This window comes from Scaptodrosophila lebanonensis, unplaced genomic scaffold, assembly GCF_003285725.1.
Source record: "Scaptodrosophila lebanonensis strain 11010-0011.00,11010-0021.00 unplaced genomic scaffold, SlebRS2 tig00000043-arrow-pilon, whole genome shotgun sequence".
Taxonomy (NCBI): Eukaryota; Metazoa; Arthropoda; class Insecta; order Diptera; family Drosophilidae; genus Scaptodrosophila; species Scaptodrosophila lebanonensis.
In genome coordinates this window covers 11828711-11848363 of record NW_022060545.1, presented here as the reverse complement: position 1 = coordinate 11848363, position 19653 = coordinate 11828711, and the positions used below count along the sequence as shown (strand labels likewise).

At 41.8% G+C, this 19653-nt stretch overlaps 6 protein-coding genes across 10 annotated transcripts; 2 read left to right on the top strand and 4 right to left on the bottom strand.

Moving 5' to 3' along the window:
* Window positions 1-1351: 1351 nt before the first annotated feature.
* Window positions 1352-6583, bottom strand: LOC115623234 (titin homolog). Its single transcript, XM_030517483.1, has 8 exons — window positions 6291-6583; window positions 5866-6136; window positions 5752-5799; window positions 4561-4988; window positions 3312-3972; window positions 2689-3012; window positions 1955-2631; window positions 1352-1894 (listed from the first exon to the last, which is right to left on the bottom strand). The coding sequence occupies exons 2-8, from the start codon at window positions 6124-6126 to the stop codon at window positions 1558-1560; spliced, it is 2736 nt and encodes a 911-aa protein (XP_030373343.1). The 5' UTR covers window positions 6127-6136; window positions 6291-6583; the 3' UTR covers window positions 1352-1557.
* A 63-nt stretch (window positions 6584-6646) lies between these two features.
* On the bottom strand, window positions 6647-8104 carry LOC115623236 (uncharacterized Golgi apparatus membrane protein-like protein CG5021). 4 transcript variants are annotated; one of them, XM_030517485.1, is made up of 4 exons: window positions 7790-8104; window positions 7523-7605; window positions 7231-7465; window positions 6647-7184 (listed from the first exon to the last, which is right to left on the bottom strand). In XM_030517485.1, exons 1-4 carry the CDS (start codon window positions 7811-7813, stop codon window positions 6852-6854), a joined length of 675 nt encoding a protein of 224 aa, XP_030373345.1. In that variant the 5' UTR covers window positions 7814-8104; the 3' UTR covers window positions 6647-6851. The 4 variants fall into 4 exon arrangements, with proteins under 4 accessions (XP_030373345.1, XP_030373347.1, XP_030373346.1 ...); XM_030517487.1 differs by having other exon boundaries at window positions 6653-7169; XM_030517486.1 differs by having other exon boundaries at window positions 6653-7184; window positions 7799-8104.
* Window positions 8105-8265: 161 nt separating this feature from the next.
* LOC115623235 (UDP-glucose 4-epimerase) lies at window positions 8266-11241 on the top strand. The gene is made up of 4 exons (XM_030517484.1): window positions 8266-8653; window positions 8802-9098; window positions 9497-9787; window positions 10317-11241. The coding sequence occupies exons 2-4, from the start codon at window positions 8859-8861 to the stop codon at window positions 10836-10838; spliced, it is 1053 nt and encodes a 350-aa protein (XP_030373344.1). The 5' UTR covers window positions 8266-8653; window positions 8802-8858; the 3' UTR covers window positions 10839-11241.
* A 380-nt stretch (window positions 11242-11621) lies between these two features.
* On the bottom strand, window positions 11622-12843 carry LOC115622646 (uncharacterized protein C45G9.7). Its single transcript, XM_030516654.1, has 3 exons — window positions 12677-12843; window positions 12356-12484; window positions 11622-12296 (listed from the first exon to the last, which is right to left on the bottom strand). Exons 1-3 carry the CDS (start codon window positions 12728-12730, stop codon window positions 12108-12110), a joined length of 372 nt encoding a protein of 123 aa, XP_030372514.1. The 5' UTR covers window positions 12731-12843; the 3' UTR covers window positions 11622-12107.
* A 75-nt stretch (window positions 12844-12918) lies between these two features.
* Window positions 12919-13943, bottom strand: LOC115622645 (mediator of RNA polymerase II transcription subunit 30). The gene has a single exon (XM_030516653.1). It carries the CDS (start codon window positions 13941-13943, stop codon window positions 12960-12962), a length of 984 nt encoding a protein of 327 aa, XP_030372513.1. The 3' UTR covers window positions 12919-12959.
* Window positions 13944-14086: 143 nt separating this feature from the next.
* Window positions 14087-18095, top strand: LOC115622670 (DNA repair protein REV1). 2 transcript variants are annotated; one of them, XM_030516685.1, is made up of 7 exons: window positions 14087-14169; window positions 14233-15566; window positions 15624-15903; window positions 15966-16389; window positions 16440-17172; window positions 17613-17811; window positions 17968-18095. In XM_030516685.1, the coding sequence occupies exons 1-6, from the start codon at window positions 14134-14136 to the stop codon at window positions 17767-17769; spliced, it is 2964 nt and encodes a 987-aa protein (XP_030372545.1). In that variant the 5' UTR covers window positions 14087-14133; the 3' UTR covers window positions 17770-17811; window positions 17968-18095. The 2 variants fall into 2 exon arrangements, with proteins under 2 accessions (XP_030372545.1, XP_030372544.1); XM_030516684.1 differs by lacking the exon at window positions 17968-18095 and having other exon boundaries at window positions 17613-17916.
* Window positions 18096-19653: the final 1558 nt, after the last annotated feature.

Below are 19653 nucleotides of genomic sequence, written 5' to 3'. Positions count from 1 at the left end.
AGTTTTCTTACTGAAAACTATTTTTTCCCGGTGAGAGTTTGGATACGTTATGTTAAAAACTATTGCGCTCTGGACCACTGATAATATATTATCAATGCATCAAGCATTACACTTGCTATTATAAAAGTCTTAAGTGGTGCCAAAACATAAAATTCGAAATAATTTTGCCATATGTACCATATATTCTAGAATTTTCTATATATCCTCTTCATTAACTTATAAAAAACTCAAAGCATCATACAGATAAATAAAATTAAGCAATGGTTCCTGACAAAGGGAAGTCTTAAACGAGACTCCTGGGTACCCAGTGCGTGGCAGCTGGGAATACATTTTTATCCAGAGATTCAGTTCAGTTTTAAAAGTATAAAAAATATAGAGGTTCAGTTCCTTACTCTTATACAAGTATGATTGAGTATGTGAAAGAATATATCGTGCGGCGAGCAATATTTTTAGATTTTATGTTAGAAACGTTTTCCAAGATATAGAAAGAAAATAAAAATAAATTTCATCGTTACTATTCAATTCAATTCTTCCCAATTTCATCTACTTCGGGTTGATGCTCTTAGATTTCCATTTATATCAGCATCCAGTAACTCCTATGCTAAAAACTCTGGAGTCGAATATAAATAAGAAAGCCAGATCGTAGAAAGATACCTTTTTTGTGCAGGTCAGGGATGTACTTAAATACAACATTTTCACACGAAAGTCGTTATATTTATCTATAAAACAATAAAAGCATGGCTGTCTCCTTGTCCTTTTTAGACTACTAAAGCGCTTTTATTAGATGGTAAAGATTTTTTATTGGCGCGTGCCTGATTGAAATGCTTTATATTTTGGCAAATTCAACCCGTAATTTGGGAATTACACATGTCTGCAATTAAATGTGTACTAACCAACTGTAAACAACTATAACTGGTTTGAGAGGAAGATTTTATGACAGAGGGATGTGAATTAGTTCGCATTATGAAGAGATTTAGATCTTAAGTGAAACGAGCGAACACTAAGAAAATGATGGAATTAATAATTACATTTAACTATATAGTTGTCTGTTAAGCTAATTATGATCACACAATCAAATAATTTGCACAGAAATTATGTCGAAGGGAAATTGGCTAATGCTCTCAATACCCTAATCGGTTATAAGGTTTCAAAACAAATGAAATGAGTGAATGAATGTGTGTTTTCTTTCGCTATCACATCAGCAGCAACAGGCCCAAAGACTGTTATATTGTTTTGAGCAGCGGAAACGGAAACGAGCAGCCAAAATGTAACACCTCTTGCCCAAGTAAGAGTGAATGGAGTGAACGGAATGGATGGGGGATTTGGAGTTACATAAATAAATAAAGTCAGATTAATGTGTTGTATGCGTTTATTAAACACACTGCTTCCAATTAATCGTCGTTTACATGTGTGTTTGGTTTCTTTTTTATGAAAAAATGTTTTTAATTATTGTTATTATTGTGTTGCAACCAAAAATTCACTGGCTGGGTTGTTTCTTGTATATCTTATTGAAAAGTTATTTATTTAATAAGACGACTGCTGACTGCTGCGATCAGCTCACTTGCTTTCGTTAGCCGCTGTTTTAGTGGCAGCTTTGATAGTTGCTGCCGAGGTGCGCTTCACATTGACCAAGACATTGCGTTTTGTTGAGGCCGGACCGGGTCGATTGACCGCCTTACCGACTGGTGTCTTGGGCGCGGCTTTCTTTGCTGACACTGGCTCCTTTTTTATCGCTGACGCCTTTAGGGGGCTGGCGGCAGCAGTGTTGGCTGCTGTAGCGGGCGCTTTTTTCTCTGACAGCTTCGCCACCTGTGGCTTTACATCTTTCTGGACGCCGTCGTCTGTGCCATTGCCATTGGTCTCCTCTTTGGCATCTTTGAGCTTATTTTTCTCGCTGCAAGTAATGGATAGATGTGAATTTTTGTGAGAGTTTGCAATTTCAACTTTGTCTCACCTTTCAATGTCAATATTCAGCACGGATTCGTCTTCCTCCTCCTCCTCTTCCTCGTTACGTCCCATCGGCTCAACTTCTGCCAATAAATCACCCAAATCCTTATCGACTTCCTCCCACAATTTGGAATCGTGGGTCTTATCGGCCTCCTCGCCTTCGCCATACTCTTCTTCCTCGTCCTCATCATCGTCCACGGGCATTTTTTCATCCATTTCGATGTCCTCATCAGCATCGGGATCGGTGGCGCCAGTGCCATCCAAATTACCATCCTCGTCAGCCTCATTACCCTCATCATCATGTTCAGCTTCCGACTTTAACTTCTTTTCGGTATCTTCCTTGTGACGCAGATAGGCTTTCACATGAGCGTGCAAGAGACAATGTTTCTTGCTGAATTCGTCCAATGTCTCTTCGCCTTCTTTGGGCGAATAGAGATTGCAGAGGGCGCAGTGGAAGGTGTCGACGGACTTCACAAAGTCAATGCCAATTAGGCCCCGCCTGCGTGTCTCCTCATCGCTGCTCTTTTGTGCCGTCTCAGCCTCAATCAACAACGCATCGACATCTGCGTCCATAACATCATCATCGATTTCGCCAACAGAATCCACAGTTAGGAATTTATTCAAGTCAATTTCGCGCTCGTCAGCGCTGCCTTCCGAGCCAGATTCATCATTGCGGGCTTTGTTCTACAAAATAGTTTATTAGTTTACTTCATTTTATAGGCATCCAATCGCTTCACTTACTCTAATGTGCTCCAATGAGCAGCGATGATTCTCATAGAGCATGGCATTCTTGAATGCCAAGTGGCAGGATCCACAATAAGGCATGAGGAACTTCTTGATACTCTTGTGATGATCCGAAGCCTGATGAAGATTTTTAGGCTGACGATAGGCCAGACGGCAGAGGCGACAATAACGCGATTCGTACTCCTCCTTGCTGTTATCCTCAATTTCGCGCTGTGCCGTGCGCTGACGTGCGCGCATGCGCTGCAAATCTGACCGCTGACGCAACGCCACCTGACGCATCGAGTTCTTGTGGGTGCGTGAATTCAAATGATATGTGTACTCCTGTAGATTAAAATTCAGAGCAGCATTAAAAAGTAATTCAAAAGTTCAAAAAGTCGGTAAAAATCAGGGATATTTGTACTGAAATCCACCATATGAAAAAGATGGGAAAGGAACACTTTGAAACTAATAAGCTTGACTCAGAACTCTGTAAAAAGTTCGACAAATATTGGTCTCATTGTTTCAAATGGAAGAATTCGAGTGGTTGCCGGGTAGAAAACCTCTAAATGTTCTCAGGGGCTTTAATACATTTCAGTTATTCTACTTATATAGAATTCTTATATACTACAGGGCTAACTCACCTTAAAAGTAACACACTTGATGTGGCAATGTACGCAGGTGAGCTTAATAAATGTACGCTTGCGCACATTGTTGTGTTCGTCGTCGCGATGACGGGATGACCGTTTATCTTTGCGCTCATCATCGCTGTCCTTGTCGTCCTTATCTTTGCGAGAGCGCTCCTTTTTGACGGGAGTCTTTTTGGATTTCTCCTTTTCCTTGTCGTCAACATCTTTATCCTTCTTCTTACCTGTTTTCTCAGCTGCACTATCTTTGCTTTTCTCCTTGGGCTTGTCAGTGTCCTTATTGCCGCTCTCATCGTCGGCGTTATCTTTCATGTCGTCATCTGATGCAGCTGTTGTATTCTTGCTCTCTGATTCATTGCCTCCATCCTGCTCCACATCGCCTTCTTCTTGCTCATCATTTGCAGCATCATCGCCATTGTCTTCGGTAGCGGCTTTGCTGCTACGCTTTTTGATTGGCGACTTCTTGGTCGTTTCCTCAGCGTCAGCTTCTTTATCGTCACCCTCTTCATTGTCATTGTGATCATCATCGTCAGCTTCGCCGTCGGTTTTACTTTTTTGCTTCTTCTTTTTATCGCCAGCATCCTCATCATCATTGTCCTTAGCATCATCATCGTCACTGCTGCTGCTGTTTCCGCCCTGGCGTTGGCGTCGCAACGAGCTACATGAGAATTCGAATTGAACGTTTTGAGGAGGGGCGCAAACGCAAATTTTTGTTTATAATTATAAGTTGACAACAAGCTAATACAAATACGTTTTTTTTCCTATTATGATTGTAGTTGTAGTTGTTGCTGCTGCTGTCGAACTGGCGTTAACCAGTATTAGACTGCAGATAGTGTCGTGTCTAATTGGTTCGGCTGTGGCACTCTCTGGCACTCACTGGTCACACAGACAGTGTTACAATTTTAGACACACAACTGCGAAGAGTGGCAAGGAAAAGTGTTTTGAAAAAGGCTCTGAATGTTTGTCTCAGTTATGCCAATAATAATATACATATATATATATATATACTTCACAATGGTGGCTTACAAGGATCTCTTCTTAAAGATTTTTGCCATTTTCATATAGCTTATGGCTGCTCTTTCACTCTCTCTCTCTGTCTCTGCATTGGGTTTTGTTTTGGGCTTACTTTGGCGTACTTCTCTAACTATCATCAGCATTTAAATATTGTGATGCAATTTCCGCATATTTATACAGACACGTAATTTTTCTGGTTGGATGTTATTGTCATTGTCATTTGTCTAATTACCTTTTTAGCTGTTGTATCTTGAGTAAGCGTGCACGATCTTTTTGCTTTGCATAGATCAATTGTTGGCGCATGGTGCGCAAATCGTTCGATTCGTTGATTCTGGAGCGGACCATACGCATGGGTCCAACGCCACGCATTGTTGAGCGCATAATGCTGCCGCGCATGGTGCCTCTAGGGCGTGATATATAACTGGTGCCAGCCACACTGCGCAACAACGGACGCTTTGGCGGTCCCATGGACGAGTCTCGCTGATGGCGGCTGCCGGAGTCATCGCGCGGCCTATAGGAGCTTGAACTGCTGCCTCCACCACCTCCGCCGCCGCCGCCGCCGCTGCTGCGTTGATGATAGTTCGATGATGATGAGCCCATATTTTGAGACGACGATGGGCGATCGCTGCGATCGTTTGACGAAGAAGTGCGACGATAGTCCTATGACGATTCATGAGTAGGAAGGAGTGTAGGAGCATTGTTTTGGTTTGGTTTGATTGATTGGTATTCGAATACATATATATAGATATATATTTTTGTGGATGATAAAGAATTGCTATAGATAAATTTTTGATTGGTTTTTTGTAAGGGTTTTCAAACGCAAATATAAATATTTTTATTTTGTTGTCCTTGGAGCGTGTGTGTGTAGTAGTAGTAGTAGGCATGATGAGGAAACCTTATACCCTTAGATACATATATATTTATTTACAGATTATTTATCTGTTGTCTGATTATTTGTTAAGGGAGAAAGTAGCTGCTGTTTATTACAGGCATAAGATTTAGAGATACAGTACATTTTATATCAGTTTGCTATATTGAAGTTGCCTTTTACTTTTTTTATTTGTTATCATTTGCATAATCGCTGGCAAAATCTTTGCGTTGCTGCTGCTGCTCTATATATGTATGGACAGATAAACGGAGCGTTTGCATTTTCAACGTGTGCTGTATCTTACAACATTGAGCACACCACTCTCATCATTGAGGTGATTATGGATGCTCAAATTCCGTGCAATATGCATAATATGCTCTCTGTTTGGTTATGGTAAGTGCCGCTCTATTAAATCCGGCGTTTACTTTTACAAATTGTGCTATAAATATTTGGAAACTCATTAACATTACACGGAACATGACGAATGGCTTAAATACTTTATGAGACCTGTGAAAATTTGTGTGTTGGCATTGCAAGAGGAAAAAATTAACTTACGTCTTGACGAGCACGCTTGCGGTCATCGTTCCGATCCCGCGAAGAATCCTGTGCCAAAAACGTCAACAACATTGTTATAGCATTATGAACATTTAAATGTTGTATTATACTTACATAGGGGCGCTTATGGCCAGTATCGTACCGTCCGCCGCTGGAACCATGTTGGTTGTACTTATCATGGTTTCGGTTATCATAGTGACCTCCGGTGGCGTTCCCGCCACTATAGCGATTATTATAGTTGTTTTCATACCGTCCACCATTAGGGCGGTAGTTGCCCTGAGTACGGGTATTAACGTAATTGCTTGAGCTACGTGGATAAAAGCCACCTCGCGTGGTACCGCCTCCACGTGGAATGTAGCCCCCGCGTCCGCGCATATTGTGTTACCTAATGCAAAAGCGTACAAATTTAATTTTACAAAAATTTGCCAACTGCGATTTTCTCGGTAGCGTGCCGGCCAACGCAGCACCCGGCACTGGTACGGCGACGCGTCGCAGTAGCGGCAGCTTGCGAAAAAATCAATAATCATGCGTACACTTACTTTAAACGGTAATTCAAGCCGTTCACAAACTTTTTACTTAGCAAAGGTATGCACTAAAAGTTCTAAGAGTTTTCACACACTTATGCGGTAATTTGTAAACTCCTAAATATAATTAATTTCACAAGGAAAAAATTAAATTATGATTGCACTGAGAAAATCGACTGACAATGGCGTACGTAGCGATGAGAAGAAAATTGTGACAGTTACTATCGATTACTCTGGGATACACAAAAGTGTTCGTACACATAGTGTTGTTAAACTATATAATAAGACAAAAATTTGATCGGACAGTTTGGAACGTATATAACAAACATACATTATGTTTCTCCGCTTTTTTTAGAACAAATTCATTAAAATTGAAGTCTACTTTGTTTATGATGCAATTTAATTGATATTATTAAAAAGCAGCGTATATGTAAGAAAATGTAATTAATTAATTGTCTCTTGCCGACTAAATTAAATTAAAAGATACACAGACAGAATGGCGCCAAATGGAGACCCAGCATTAAATACTCTTTGGAATGCGTTGCAGGATATTGGCAAGTTTGGTTCGCATTCCCATCAAACAACACCCGTTGGTCGCACATTAGTCGGTGGGGGCGGCGCCGTACTGGGCTTGGTCATCATGTCGACGGCATTCTTGAAGAGCTGCGTCTTCATAAAGTCTGTTGCAGCGCTATTTAAATCCTTGTTAGCGCCAAAATTACATTTAATGTAACCATAGAGGTTCGCGGCATTCAGCGCTATGGCAATCATAACGAGCAGCAACCATTTAAATTTGAGGCCGAATAGCGCTACCAGGAAGAATAGGCCCCAAAAAAGCGGGCATAGAATAAGGCCCAGCCAAAATATTCGCTGTTCGTGTTTGTTTATGCGGCTCTGGAAAGTTTGGGACTACGTTTTATTAGCATGCTATTGGAGAGTAAAGCTGCACACTCACATTTTTTGATTCAAAGACCCAATGGGACTTGCCGTCATCATCTACATAGTTCCACCAACGCAACCCGACGAGCAATCTTCCTGAAATATTCTTAACAGTCCAGAAATCAGCGGACAGAAATAGCACCACAAAAACGAAGCTGGTGATAAAGGAGTCGCTGAACCAGCCGCAGAAGACATATATGACTATTGCTGCGCCCCGAAAGAACAAATGGAAAAACGTGACGTATGGGTGTCTGCAACGATTGACATTGGTATAACAAAGTATGTGTAAATGTTTTGTAAAAACTTACGTGTATTTTTGTGCGGCAATGCTGGGATCCCGCATTTCATCCTCCTCACCGAATGGTATCGTATCATCGTCCAATAACGGCACCTGTGCAACACATCAGGTGAATTAGTAATGCTCTGCACAAAACACATATGTATAGTATATGTAGAGATATGGAAATGTAAATAAGTCCTTGATGTGCGGGTTTTATGTGCTTATCAAAGGTGTTGCCTCTTGTCTCCGTCGCGCAGAATATCGCTGCGTGCTTTTTTGTGTGTGGCATACATACATTTCTTACCGTTGCGGATGCCATCTTGTGTTATGTGCAAAACTGATTTTAACTAGCTATATTTAATGATTTTGCAACAATTTAATGCATTTTCTACGGTTTAGTTGGTGCTGCCTGCGTAGCCTTTCTATCGGCTGCTCATCGATACCGATTTGCGATAAGTGTTAGTGCTGCCAACTTGCGCGCAATAATAACGTGACCCCATGCAGCTGTTTACATTCCCATTGATAATGGCGAAAGCAAATATGTTACGAATGAGCAAATGAACATAAATACACTGAATTTTTGCATAAAAGAGTGATGATAATTCACGGGAGTCTCAGCCGCATATCACGCAGGTAGCACAACTCGTTCGGAAAAGTGCATGTCTCACTTGAATGCTGATAAAGATAAAATTTAAGCTTTCAGTTCAAGTCGATCTCAATTGGTTGCTGATAAGAGCAACGGCCACTCAGAAGCCACTCGGCGAAGCAAGTTTAAAGCGAACGCTCACGACAATAGCAGCAATCAGTTGTGAACAAACCGCGTAACAAAACGGACGGCGCAATCGAGAGGAGGATCGCGAATAGTAGGAAGCGCAAATAAATGAAACACTAAGGTATGCGACAAGTGCAAGAAACGGGTTACAATAACACACTGAAGAAGAGCTCTACGACGACGACAGCGCGGTCAGCGATCTTTAACCAGAAGCAGCAGCAACAACAATTTTGGAAACAAAACAAATTAGATTTCGAACGGCCTGTGCTTCAAGGGTAGACAAGGCAGCATCATCTAGAGTTCAAATCGGGCAACGTGTTTTATTTTTAAAAAAAATTAAACATAAAAGTGATTCAGACGTTTCGGCAGCAATTTACGTGTACACAGGTGAGTACACACGTAGGCAGCAAGCACCGTTAATAGCGAATGCATGTGAGTTCGCAAATACGTGTGTGTGTGGTGTTTGTTGAATTTTGATGACGTCAATAAGAAGTTGTATTTACATTGACCTAATTTTCACTTTCTTCCCAAACAGATATCAGCGATCATTAATTGCTAAACTAACCTAAGCTCACCCGTAAATCTGTAAATAATGGCGCCCACAGTTTTGGTAACTGGCGGAGCGGGCTATATAGGCTCTCACACCGTTCTGGAAATGCTGAATGCGGGCTACAATGTTATCTGTGTGGATAATCTGTGCAATGCGTATAGCAGTGGTGCCGCCAAATTGCCGGAGGCACTCAGTCGAGTGCAGGAAATCACCGGCAAGAAGGTGAACTTCTATCGTGTAGACATCACCGACAGGGATCAAGTGCGTGGAGTTTTTCAGGAGGTAAGGAATTTCCAATTCCCCATGTCGACGTCAGCAATTGTAGCCCATTAGCGTAACGAATTATATATAAAAATGTACAGCTGTACTCTCAATCGCTTTAAGTGGCCTCTTATCGTCTTTGCTGGCGGCTTTCCGTCGTCGTCGCTATCAGCTATTTATGTTTAGTTTTTGTTCTCGTTTGTTTACACAACTGCCGCATATTTCCGCCCCACCCCAACCAGACGAGATGCGTTGGCCCTGACGTGTGCAGTGGCAGCAACGCCCGCGTTTAGAGATCATATTGTTTTGTGACTAGGCTGATTTGATTTAACCACTAGACTATGTCACTTTAAATCATGTGCCAATTGAAATAATCGGTCCCATTAATCACTGTTTACTTTTTTCTAAACACTCCACAGCATAAAATCGATATGGTAGCACACTTTGCCGCTCTCAAGGCTGTCGGTGAATCCTGTCGCATACCACTCCAATACTACCACAACAATATGACGGGTACCAATGTCCTGCTCGAGGCAATGGCGGATAACAATGTTTTCAAGTTCGTCTATAGCTCCAGCGCCACGGTCTATGGTGAGCCAAAATTCCTGCCCGTTACCGAGGAACACGCTACGGGCAATTGTACATCGCCCTACGGCAAGACCAAATATTTTACAGAGGAAATTCTGAAGGATCTGTGCAAGTCCGATAAGGTAAAAACATTTTATAAATCTTTATTACGGGGGTTCCATTACTGAAAACGCTATCGAAGTGGAAATTAATTCATTGAAAGGAAAGATATATTTAATATTTTAAAATAGGATTGCTATTAAAAGCTAATCGATCGAGATAATTGTTATATCTGACATTTGTCGATGTATGTTACCTGAGTTTAAAACAATGATGATTTGGTATACTTACAAGTTTTACCATATTTAGAACCACGCAAATTAATTTAGATATGTCCATCTTACCACCGGCCTATCTGTTTGTTCATTTGTCTGTATGATCATTATTAATGTGTTCCTGTATTTTAAAATTGTATCGAAATCGGCACACTATATTATATAGAACAATAGGGTGCGCAGTACTAGGCATTCTACTCGTTCTTTATCTGTCGAGCAATAAGCTGAACAAATAGTTTTGTTTCTTTAGATATGATATTTTTATTTATATTATTTTATTATTTGTACATATGTCAAGTGTCGATTTTTCAATTATGTTCTAAACTCTTTCTTTCAGCGTTGGGCCGTCTGTTCATTGCGTTACTTCAATCCAGTGGGCGCCCACATTAGTGGCCGCATTGGCGAGGATCCCAATGGGGAGCCCAATAATCTGATGCCTTATATTGCGCAAGTGGCTGTGGGTCGTCGCGCTAAACTAAATGTGTATGGCAGCGATTTTCCCACCAAGGATGGCACAGGAGTGCGCGATTATATACACATTGTGGACTTGGCTGAGGGTCATGTGAAAGCCCTGGACAAGCTGAGAAATATTGCGGAGACGGGTTTCTTTGCCTACAATCTGGGCACGGGTGTCGGCTACTCTGTGCTGGACATGGTGAAGGCTTTCGAAAAGGCCTCCGGCAAGAAGGTTAACTATGAGTTGGTCGATCGGCGATCGGGCGATGTAGCCACCTGCTATGCCGATGCCCAGCTGGCGGCAAAGGCGCTGGGCTGGAAAGCTACACGAGGCATTGATAAGATGTGTGAGGACACGTGGCGTTGGCAGAGTCAGAATCCCAATGGTTACGCCAACAAATAGTAGATCGCCAACTTCCTCCCATATTTTGTTATCTTGCCTACACCCTACCCCATCCACATATCGTAATTTTTGTGCTCTTCGTTATCTGTTTTGTGTGTGCATGTTCCCCCTTCCTCCTCGACTTGTTTCTACATTGTGAATTCTTCGTGTATATTCCAATTTCAATTATGTATTGTGTAATTCCTATTAGCAAATGTTTCCTCGTACGTTTAGTTTTATGTATGCTTTTAAATTCTAAAGTGCAAATTGTTTTTGTTCTCCCATCGTAGTTAAGATGAGAGATGTTAAAAATTTTAACGAGTAAGTGCAAAATTATTATACAATAATTTCATATACATATTTATGCGTATGTGTGTCAACCCAAAGTACTTTTGTAATTAAACAAAATAAATGTGAATCGAAATTAGTTTGTTTTATAATTAAAAATAAGTGCTACTCCATATCGATTTGTATAAAGTTGGAGTCGCTGCAATGCAAAAGCATTTCACCTTCGACTCAACTCAAGTTCAAGCTGGGCTCAATGTCAAGGTCGGACTGCCCAAGGTCTTGAATTAATAATAGCAAGAATTTCTTTTGCGCTATCTATGCAAATATTTATTCCATACAACGCACGCAATTTAACATTAAAAACTCATTTTAAAAACTTAAATAAAAAACACATGTGCACAATTTAACGGCATTTATCACAAGTATGTACTATTTTGACCACTTTTTGTTTGTTTTTGTTTTTGGAATGCTGCTCAGCGCTCGGGCGCTATCTATAAAAGTACAAAATTGTTCATGTTCGTATAAAAATCTGTCATATCTATTATTAATGTATCTTTACGTGTGTATTGAAGGTAATTCTGTTTTGGCCATTTGTTCTTAATATGGAGATTTAGTTTCTTGTTGCGCAGCTTATAAGAAAAGTATATATGTATGTATGGTATGGTATGTTATAACAACCTAGGGTACTACTTTAAACTTAAACCAAGTCAATGGAAATCAATTTAACAAGAAGCATTACTACATGCTACATAAATGTATATGAATATGTGTAGTTGCATATGTGTTTAAGGACGATATGCATATCTTAGGGTATACAAATAATTTTACATAACTAATTATTCGCATGTTCTTCCAAATAGCGTCAGAGATCCTTAACATAGAGAGACAGTGAGAGGGAGCTTAGAGGCAGATGCTGGTAATCAACTCTAACGTAGTTTATATATGCATGTCAATGGAAATACTGCTGCATTTTAGTGAGGAAGGAGGCGCCAATTGGCGCATTTATGTCGACGTGACACCTTTGCGTGCCACCAGCATGTTTAAAATTGGATTTTTGCGTATATAGCTGACGGCCTTCTTGTGCGTAACCATCGTGAAGTCATACCCATTACATTGCAGTATTTTGTCGTGTATACGCAGACCGGCACGAGCTGCAGGACTGCCTTCGTGCACTTCCGTAACATAGATGCCCTACAATTTACAAAAATTTATAATTTATTGAATTTCCCATAAGCTTTTCAGCAACGCACATAGTCCGTGTATCCTTGTGGGCTCTTCTTGTAGTCTTGATCGATGCCACCACCAATTTTAAAGCCACATTTCAATATCTCCCTGCCCTCCTGGTCGTAGTCCTTTTCTTTGTGCAACGTTATGGGTATCTAATAATAAAAGAAGTTTTTAATTAGACACAAGCGTGAAAGCGCCAATTCGACCCAATTTCACGCACCCACACATACATCTATGTATGTATGTACATATATACATGCATAGGTACACATGCATGGTACATTTCTGTGTATGCATGCATGAGCAGATGACGCTGTTGCTGTGGTCATGCCTTCAAAACTTACGCTTAAGCACTCCATGGCTGTGCCCGCCTGATGTTGAAATGCCATTTTCGCCATTTTGTTCGTTAGTGTATTTAAACTGTTCGTTTAAAAATTACAAGAATATAATGTTATGCTATATTTTGCACAAAAACAATCGCAGATACAACAAAACGCTGCTTCTTCTTCGGCTATCAGCCCAACTGACAAGCAGTGTTGGCAAACGTACATCTTATATTCACGGCTGCGCAATGATTTGAATAACATTTTTAAATTGCGATAATTTATTTATTGATAAAGAACTACTCTACGATCGCCTCATGGCTAACATGGTATTTATCTCCCATATGATAATACGCGTTCTATCAATAATTTCGCGCAATTGTCGGTTCTTAAGCTTAACTGTTTCAATGAGTTCCTGATTTTCCGAAACCACCTTCCGATATTCATCGCAATGCGAAGGCTCAATGCGTAAATCCGGCTCATCCTTGTAGGGTATTAGGCTCTCAGCATTCATGTAGTCCATGCCCGCGTCGTTGCACTTTTCGTATATGATGCGCACACGCTTGAAAAGTAAACGTATTGTTCGAAAGTATTCTTGCACTTTTTTCTCCGTACTGTTCTCACGATGTGACGTCGGCTGGATGTTCTTCAACGCAGAGAATACCTCCTGGAAGCGCGATGCAATGTCCTGCACAGTCTCTTGACCCAACCGCGAAAGTTGCACAATGTTTATTTCCTTATGCGGATTTGGCTGAGAAATTGCCAACATGTTATTGCCGGTACCGCCACCAGCGGCGCCACCTCCAGGTACATTCTGTTGTTGAGGATTCGATTGTTGTTGTTGTTGCTGCTGATGCTGTTGCTGAGCTTGCTGCTGTTGTTGTTGCTGCTGCTGCTGTGGACCACCCACACCCATGCCAACTCCTTGAGGACCTCCCATCAGATGTTGCTGCATCGCTGCTGCTTGTTGGGACATAGGGACACCAACGCCGACTCCACCCTGCATCATTTGCTGCTGTTGTTGCATCGGGTGTTGTGGCGACATGCCTTGCATAAGACCAGGTGGCCCACCAGGATTCATTTGCATGCCGCCGGGTCCCGGTCCCATCATGTTCATTTGTTGTTGTTGTTGTTGCTGCGGCGTCATATGCATTTGTTGCATGTTCATGTTGCCGTGCGGCATACCAGCACCGCCACCTTGTACGAAACCGCCCATGGGCATCATGTTTGGTCCGCCTCCACCGCCCGCAGCACCCTGGTTGCCCTGATTCTGTCCATATTTCCACATTATTGGGAACAAACAATTTGCACAGCCAAAACAGAACAGAAAATGTTAGTGCTGCATAATGGGAAGATGTCCATTACCTCCAGTTTACAGCACTGTTTTGTGGTAGTGATGGGTAGCACTTTGTAATTTTTGCGCGGCCTGTGCTTAAATGTCTGTTGGAATTTCATAATAATTTTAATATCTAGCAGCTATGGCACATGATGAGGACAACGGTTTTGCAGAGTGGGTAAGTTGAAGAAACACAATAACAATTAAGCAGTTTATGGATTCATTGCAATGTGCTTGGCAGGGCGGTTACTTCGAAGCAAAAAAGTCCAAGCTCGAAGAACAATTTGCAGCGGCAAGTGATCCTTTTCGGAAATCAAATCTCTTCGCCGGAATTTCCATCTTTGTCAACGGCCTGACTAATCCATCTGCAGATGAGCTGAAGCGCATAATGATGGTGCACGGTGGCACTTATCATCACTACGAACGCCCTCACACCACGTTCATAATTGCCTCCAATTTGCCGGATGTGAAGGTTCGCAATATGGATACTAGCAAAATAATCGCTGCCCAGTGGGTGGTCGATTGTGTACAAAAGGAACGCGTGCTGGACTACAAACCATATCTACTATACACCAATCAGAAAACCACGCAGCCGCGTCTAAACTTTGGCAAAAGTAAGAAAGAGAAGGAAGCAAATTCCAGCACAGTGACCATTTGCGAGCAAGTGGCAACGACTACGCAGTTGGAGGGCCAACTAGGAAGCATCCTTAAGGAGTTGCAGCAAGCTGCATTGACTGCCACGAGCAACGATGTGTCGAAACCTGCCGATAATACGAGTATCAACGCCACCGTCAATGGCAATGCGGCGCGCACAGCCGTTGATCCTGCTTTTCTCAGTGAGTTCTACAAAAAATCTCGTTTGCATCACATTGCAACACTGGGAGCAGGATTCAAACAATATGTCTGCGAGCTGCGCCAGGCGCATGGCAACAAACCATTTGGAAAACGCGCTGAATTGAAGTCCTTGCTACCAGACAGCCTGGGAAATGACACAGCGCGTTATGTTATGCACATAGATATGGATTGCTTCTTTGTTTCGGTTGGATTGAGGAATCATCCAGAGCTGCGTGGTCTGCCCATTGCCGTTACACATTCCAAAGGCGGCAGCTCGGCGACAGATGTGCCTGTGCATCCGCAGGCAAATCGTCAGGTCGAATTGGAGCTCTTTGCCCAACGTTTTGAACAGCACCAGCACGACAATATACGTGCTGACAAGGTACGCACGGGATTTGAGGAGAAAATGTCGCTATCAGAGATTGCATCCTGTAGCTATGAGGCGCGCGCCAAAGGCATACGTAATGGCATGTTTGTGGGGCAGGCGTTGAAGCTTTGTCCCGAACTGAAGACCATTCCGTATGACTTTGAGGGCTATCGTGAGGTTGCCTTTGCGCTGTACGACACCGTCGCGCAGTATACGCTTAACATCGAGGCCGTCAGCTGCGATGAGATGTTTGTAGAGCTAACCGATATGCTGCAGGAGCTGCAACTAGACGTGATGGCATTTGTGGGTCATTTGCGACAGGAGGTGCGCGGCAAGACTGGCTGTCCCTGCTCTGCAGGCGTGGGCAGCAACAAGTAAGTGGTTGGATAGCTTTCGAATTGTAACTTTTGACTAATTGTCTTTATATGCAGGCTGTTGGCACGTATGGCTACCAAAGTGGCCAAGCCAGATGGACAACATTTACTGACCACTAATGATGCAGCCGAGTATATGGCTGCCACGACTTTGGATGCGCTACCCGGTGTGGGGCATGGCATGACCTATAAGCTTAATCAGGCTGGTCTGCGTACCTGTGGTGATTTGCAGAAGATAGCCATTGAACAGCTGGAAACGTTGCTGGGCAAGAAATCAGCGCAAACCATTTATCAGAACTGTCGCGGCATTGATCTGCGCCCACTAGTCTACGAGCAGGTAGGGAATAAATACCACTAATACTTTTTTAAATATGAGATATATAATAACCTCTATGGCAGCAACGGAAATCTGTCTCAGCTGAGGTCAATTATGGCATTCGCTTTACCAAGGCAGAGGAGTGTGAAACTTTTCTACGTCAGCTTTCGGCCGAGGTTCACAGCCGTCTGTTGGAAATCAAGCGCAAGACCAAGCACATTACGCTCAAAATTATGGTACGTGCTGCAGAGGCGCCGGTTGAAACATCCAAGTTCATGGGTCACGGCGTCTGCGACAATCAGTCCAAGTCTGTAGTGTTGAAACAGAGCACAGACGATGTCAACACCATCACATCGCAAGTTCTCATCCTAATGAGGCAATGCGAGGTGCCGCCAAACGAGTTACGTGGCATAGGCATTCAATTGTCCAAGTTGGACGAGCCTGGCGAGGAGAAAAAAGAGAATGTAATTAAGAAAATGTTTGTCAAAATGTCAGAAAAACAAAGAGGTAAGGAAACATGTTAAAGCATTTTAAATTATTACAGATTTTAATTTTAGAAAAACCTACGCTGCTGTCCACTGCAGCACCAGCGGAGCCTTCAACTAAAATGCCAGCTCCAGAAAACCCGAAGGCAAAGTCCCGTCCTAATGTTCTCGATATGTTAAAAAACGCATCGAACAAAAAATCAACTGTTCTTGAAGCTAAGTCACAAATTGAAACTAAAACGGAAACGCCCACCACAAAGGCGACAACCAGCATGTTTCATTCTCAATTCGATCCGGAAATATTGGCCCAACTACCCGAAGATATACGCCGTGAAGTGTTGGCACACAAAGAGGAGTATTTGCGAAGTGAAGTTGGACATGCGAAACGCAAATCAAGCGATAATAGCGCCAGCAGTGCGAAAAGAGCGCCTCCGCCCATTCTGCCCATCTGCAGTCCATTAAATGCCAGCGATTTCTTGCCCTCCACTTCGAGGGCCGCCCTAGTTAAGCAGCAGGAACGTGTCCAACGCAAGAGTTACGCACACGCCAACAACACACCTCAAATTGTTTTGGACTGCGGGGGCTGGAACGAGTTAGAGGCACCCTCGAAATCAGCACCGGATTGTGTATCTGCAGAATCGAATAACTTACTACTCCAAAGCAATTACAAAGATGCATTGGCGAGCTGGGTAGAGACGGAGGAGCCTTTAACCACGGACGTGAAGCTGATAGAGTTCCAAATATGCGAGTTAATCGAAATGAACCATTTCGATCAAATCTATGAGGTGATGAAGTATTTTTGCAGGTATGAGCAAAACTCTTATTCCGAACATTCTTTATCGAAATTACAAATTTAGCTTACAAGCTTTGAAAACATTTACCGACTTCTGCAAATCTTTTCTTATAATCCGATTGTGTTTTTTAATTATGGTTTAAATATTTGGAGAGTAATTCAAAGAGCTAACTACTAGAAGTCTTACATTTTCCAATCTGAATTTTGATATAAAATTCATAAGGTACTTGTAAGATTAGAGGTAATTGTGTAAAAATAATTTGTATATTTTAAATTCATTAGGCGCTTAAGCTTTCAACTTAAAAATATGCTACAAGTATTAGACAGATACGCTTTTGATTGTTGTAAACAGAAACAAACCTGATATATTTTACCCAAACTGAACGAAATTTTGTTTTTTTACAGTTTGAACAGTAATATAAACAAATTAACACTTTTTTCTTTCAACGCAGATTAATAAAATCCAAGCGCAGAGAGAGTTGTTTATGGCATATAGCCTATAATCGTATTGAAAACAAAATACAGCACAGAATGCTGGAGACGCTGGGCTATGGCTTGTCATTCAGAGAGGCAATTAATTGCGCTAATTGCTCCGCATACCCACAATGAAGTATAATAATTATGTTAAGCCAATCAGTACAAAACTAAAAGGTGAGATCGGGGCTTCCAAAGCAGATAAACATAAAATGTTTAAAATGCTAAACTTAAGATGTACTCGTACATATAAAACATTAAAGTGTTTGTTTGCATGATTAATTGTGTTAAATACTTTGTTAATTGTTAATCATACTTTGATTTTGCTTCAAGCTTGTACATCTACTGTTATCCACTGTTAACAGCGTGTTAGCCACTGTGCCCATGTAAAGTAACAGCAGCCCATTAACATTCGTCTCTTGTCTCGGAGTCTGGGAATTACATGCATTTACAAGTTGAAAGCCAGAGCGTGGTAATTAATGTCGTAAAAGCGGCAAATAATATGAGATTGGGTCTCCGCAAGGATGAAGATGGCGTTGATAACTTTATACATACACTGTACATACATACATACAAGTACATATGTACGTAAAAGGGCGCTGGGAGCCGCGCAGATTACACACATTGAAGCTGCCGGGGCTGAGTTGGTTGGCTTCCCAGCCTACCCACCTTGCGAGTAAAGACAAATAGGCTAGGCCACAACACCTGGCGGAACTGGCAAGTCATAATTTGCACTTTAATGAAAGCGGCGGCTGTTCGAACAGGTTAGTGTTGAACAATTCTATAAAGTCACTGCAGTTAATCGCATCGACTAGCCGCCTTGATGCTAAGCAATAATTGATTCGCTGGTGCCGCCGCTGTCGATTCAAACCGCTGCCAACGCCCCACTTGGCCCGGTCTGGCATTGACAAACAATAACAATTACAGTACCCCAGAGTTGAAACCTGGAAGCTGTGGCTGCCACTGCCACTGCAACTGGGGCTGGGGCTGGCGTTGGGGCAGATGAAGTAGTGGCCCAGTGCAGTAGTCTCTGGCAGCTGTTGCTTGGTAATTAAAAATAGTCAAGCAACATATTTTGTGCCGCATCCGGCCAAGTAGCAACAACTACAACTGCATAGATGCACCTCTGACCAAAATAATAGAAACAACATCATTAAAGTATTAATTTTTATATGAACAATCGGTCTTTCCACAGCAAAAGACACAACTTTCACCTTTCGCGAAACCTAGTCTTCTATATTTTTGTATTTCTTAAGTAGAAGTGTCTGATTTGATACTTCGCCAGAAGCATTTATAATTTCACATAAAATCTTATAATTTAAGCTGAAACTTATTTATCGAATTAGGAAATTTTTGAAAATATTTTTTTATAATTTAAACAAAAAGCAATAGACAGTTTTTGGTTTGGGTAATGTTTTAATCTGAGACGATGAAGTTGGCTTCAATTTATAAAAATTCCTCCTAAACATATATATTCTGGCTATCTCTCGTCCTCTTGTGGTCAATTTTCCATCTTCTTGTCCACTTCTGGTTATCTTGTCATCTTTTGAGCGCCATCTTTTTCTAAGTAGTATCACAAATTAACCACAAATGGATTTCTGTTATCATACTATATAACAAGGATTCAAATTACAAGTAATTGCCTGAGATTATTGGGAATTGTTTTGATTAAGCAAGTGTCTTTAAATATTAATTTTAGAAGTGTGTCTATTATTTTGTGCAGTGGTGTGTACAATTTTATATCGCTTTGCTTTGTGTGTTCCCATTTACATGAGTTGCGCTTCGCTGGATGCTTTGTCTGATTTAATTATGTGTGCAAAGGCGTTGTTGTTTCATAAATTTTATGCATCCTGTCAAGGCGAGGCGAACAGTAGCCGCCAGTCGGGCAAACAGTAGCCACCACAGTAAGTTAGTCAAGCCAAGCCAAGCCGAGAAACTCCAAGATATGAAGGCAGTCAGCTCGTTTTCTTTTATGTTGCCACTCCGTCAGGGTGCATGCAACATGCAAATGTTGTCAAG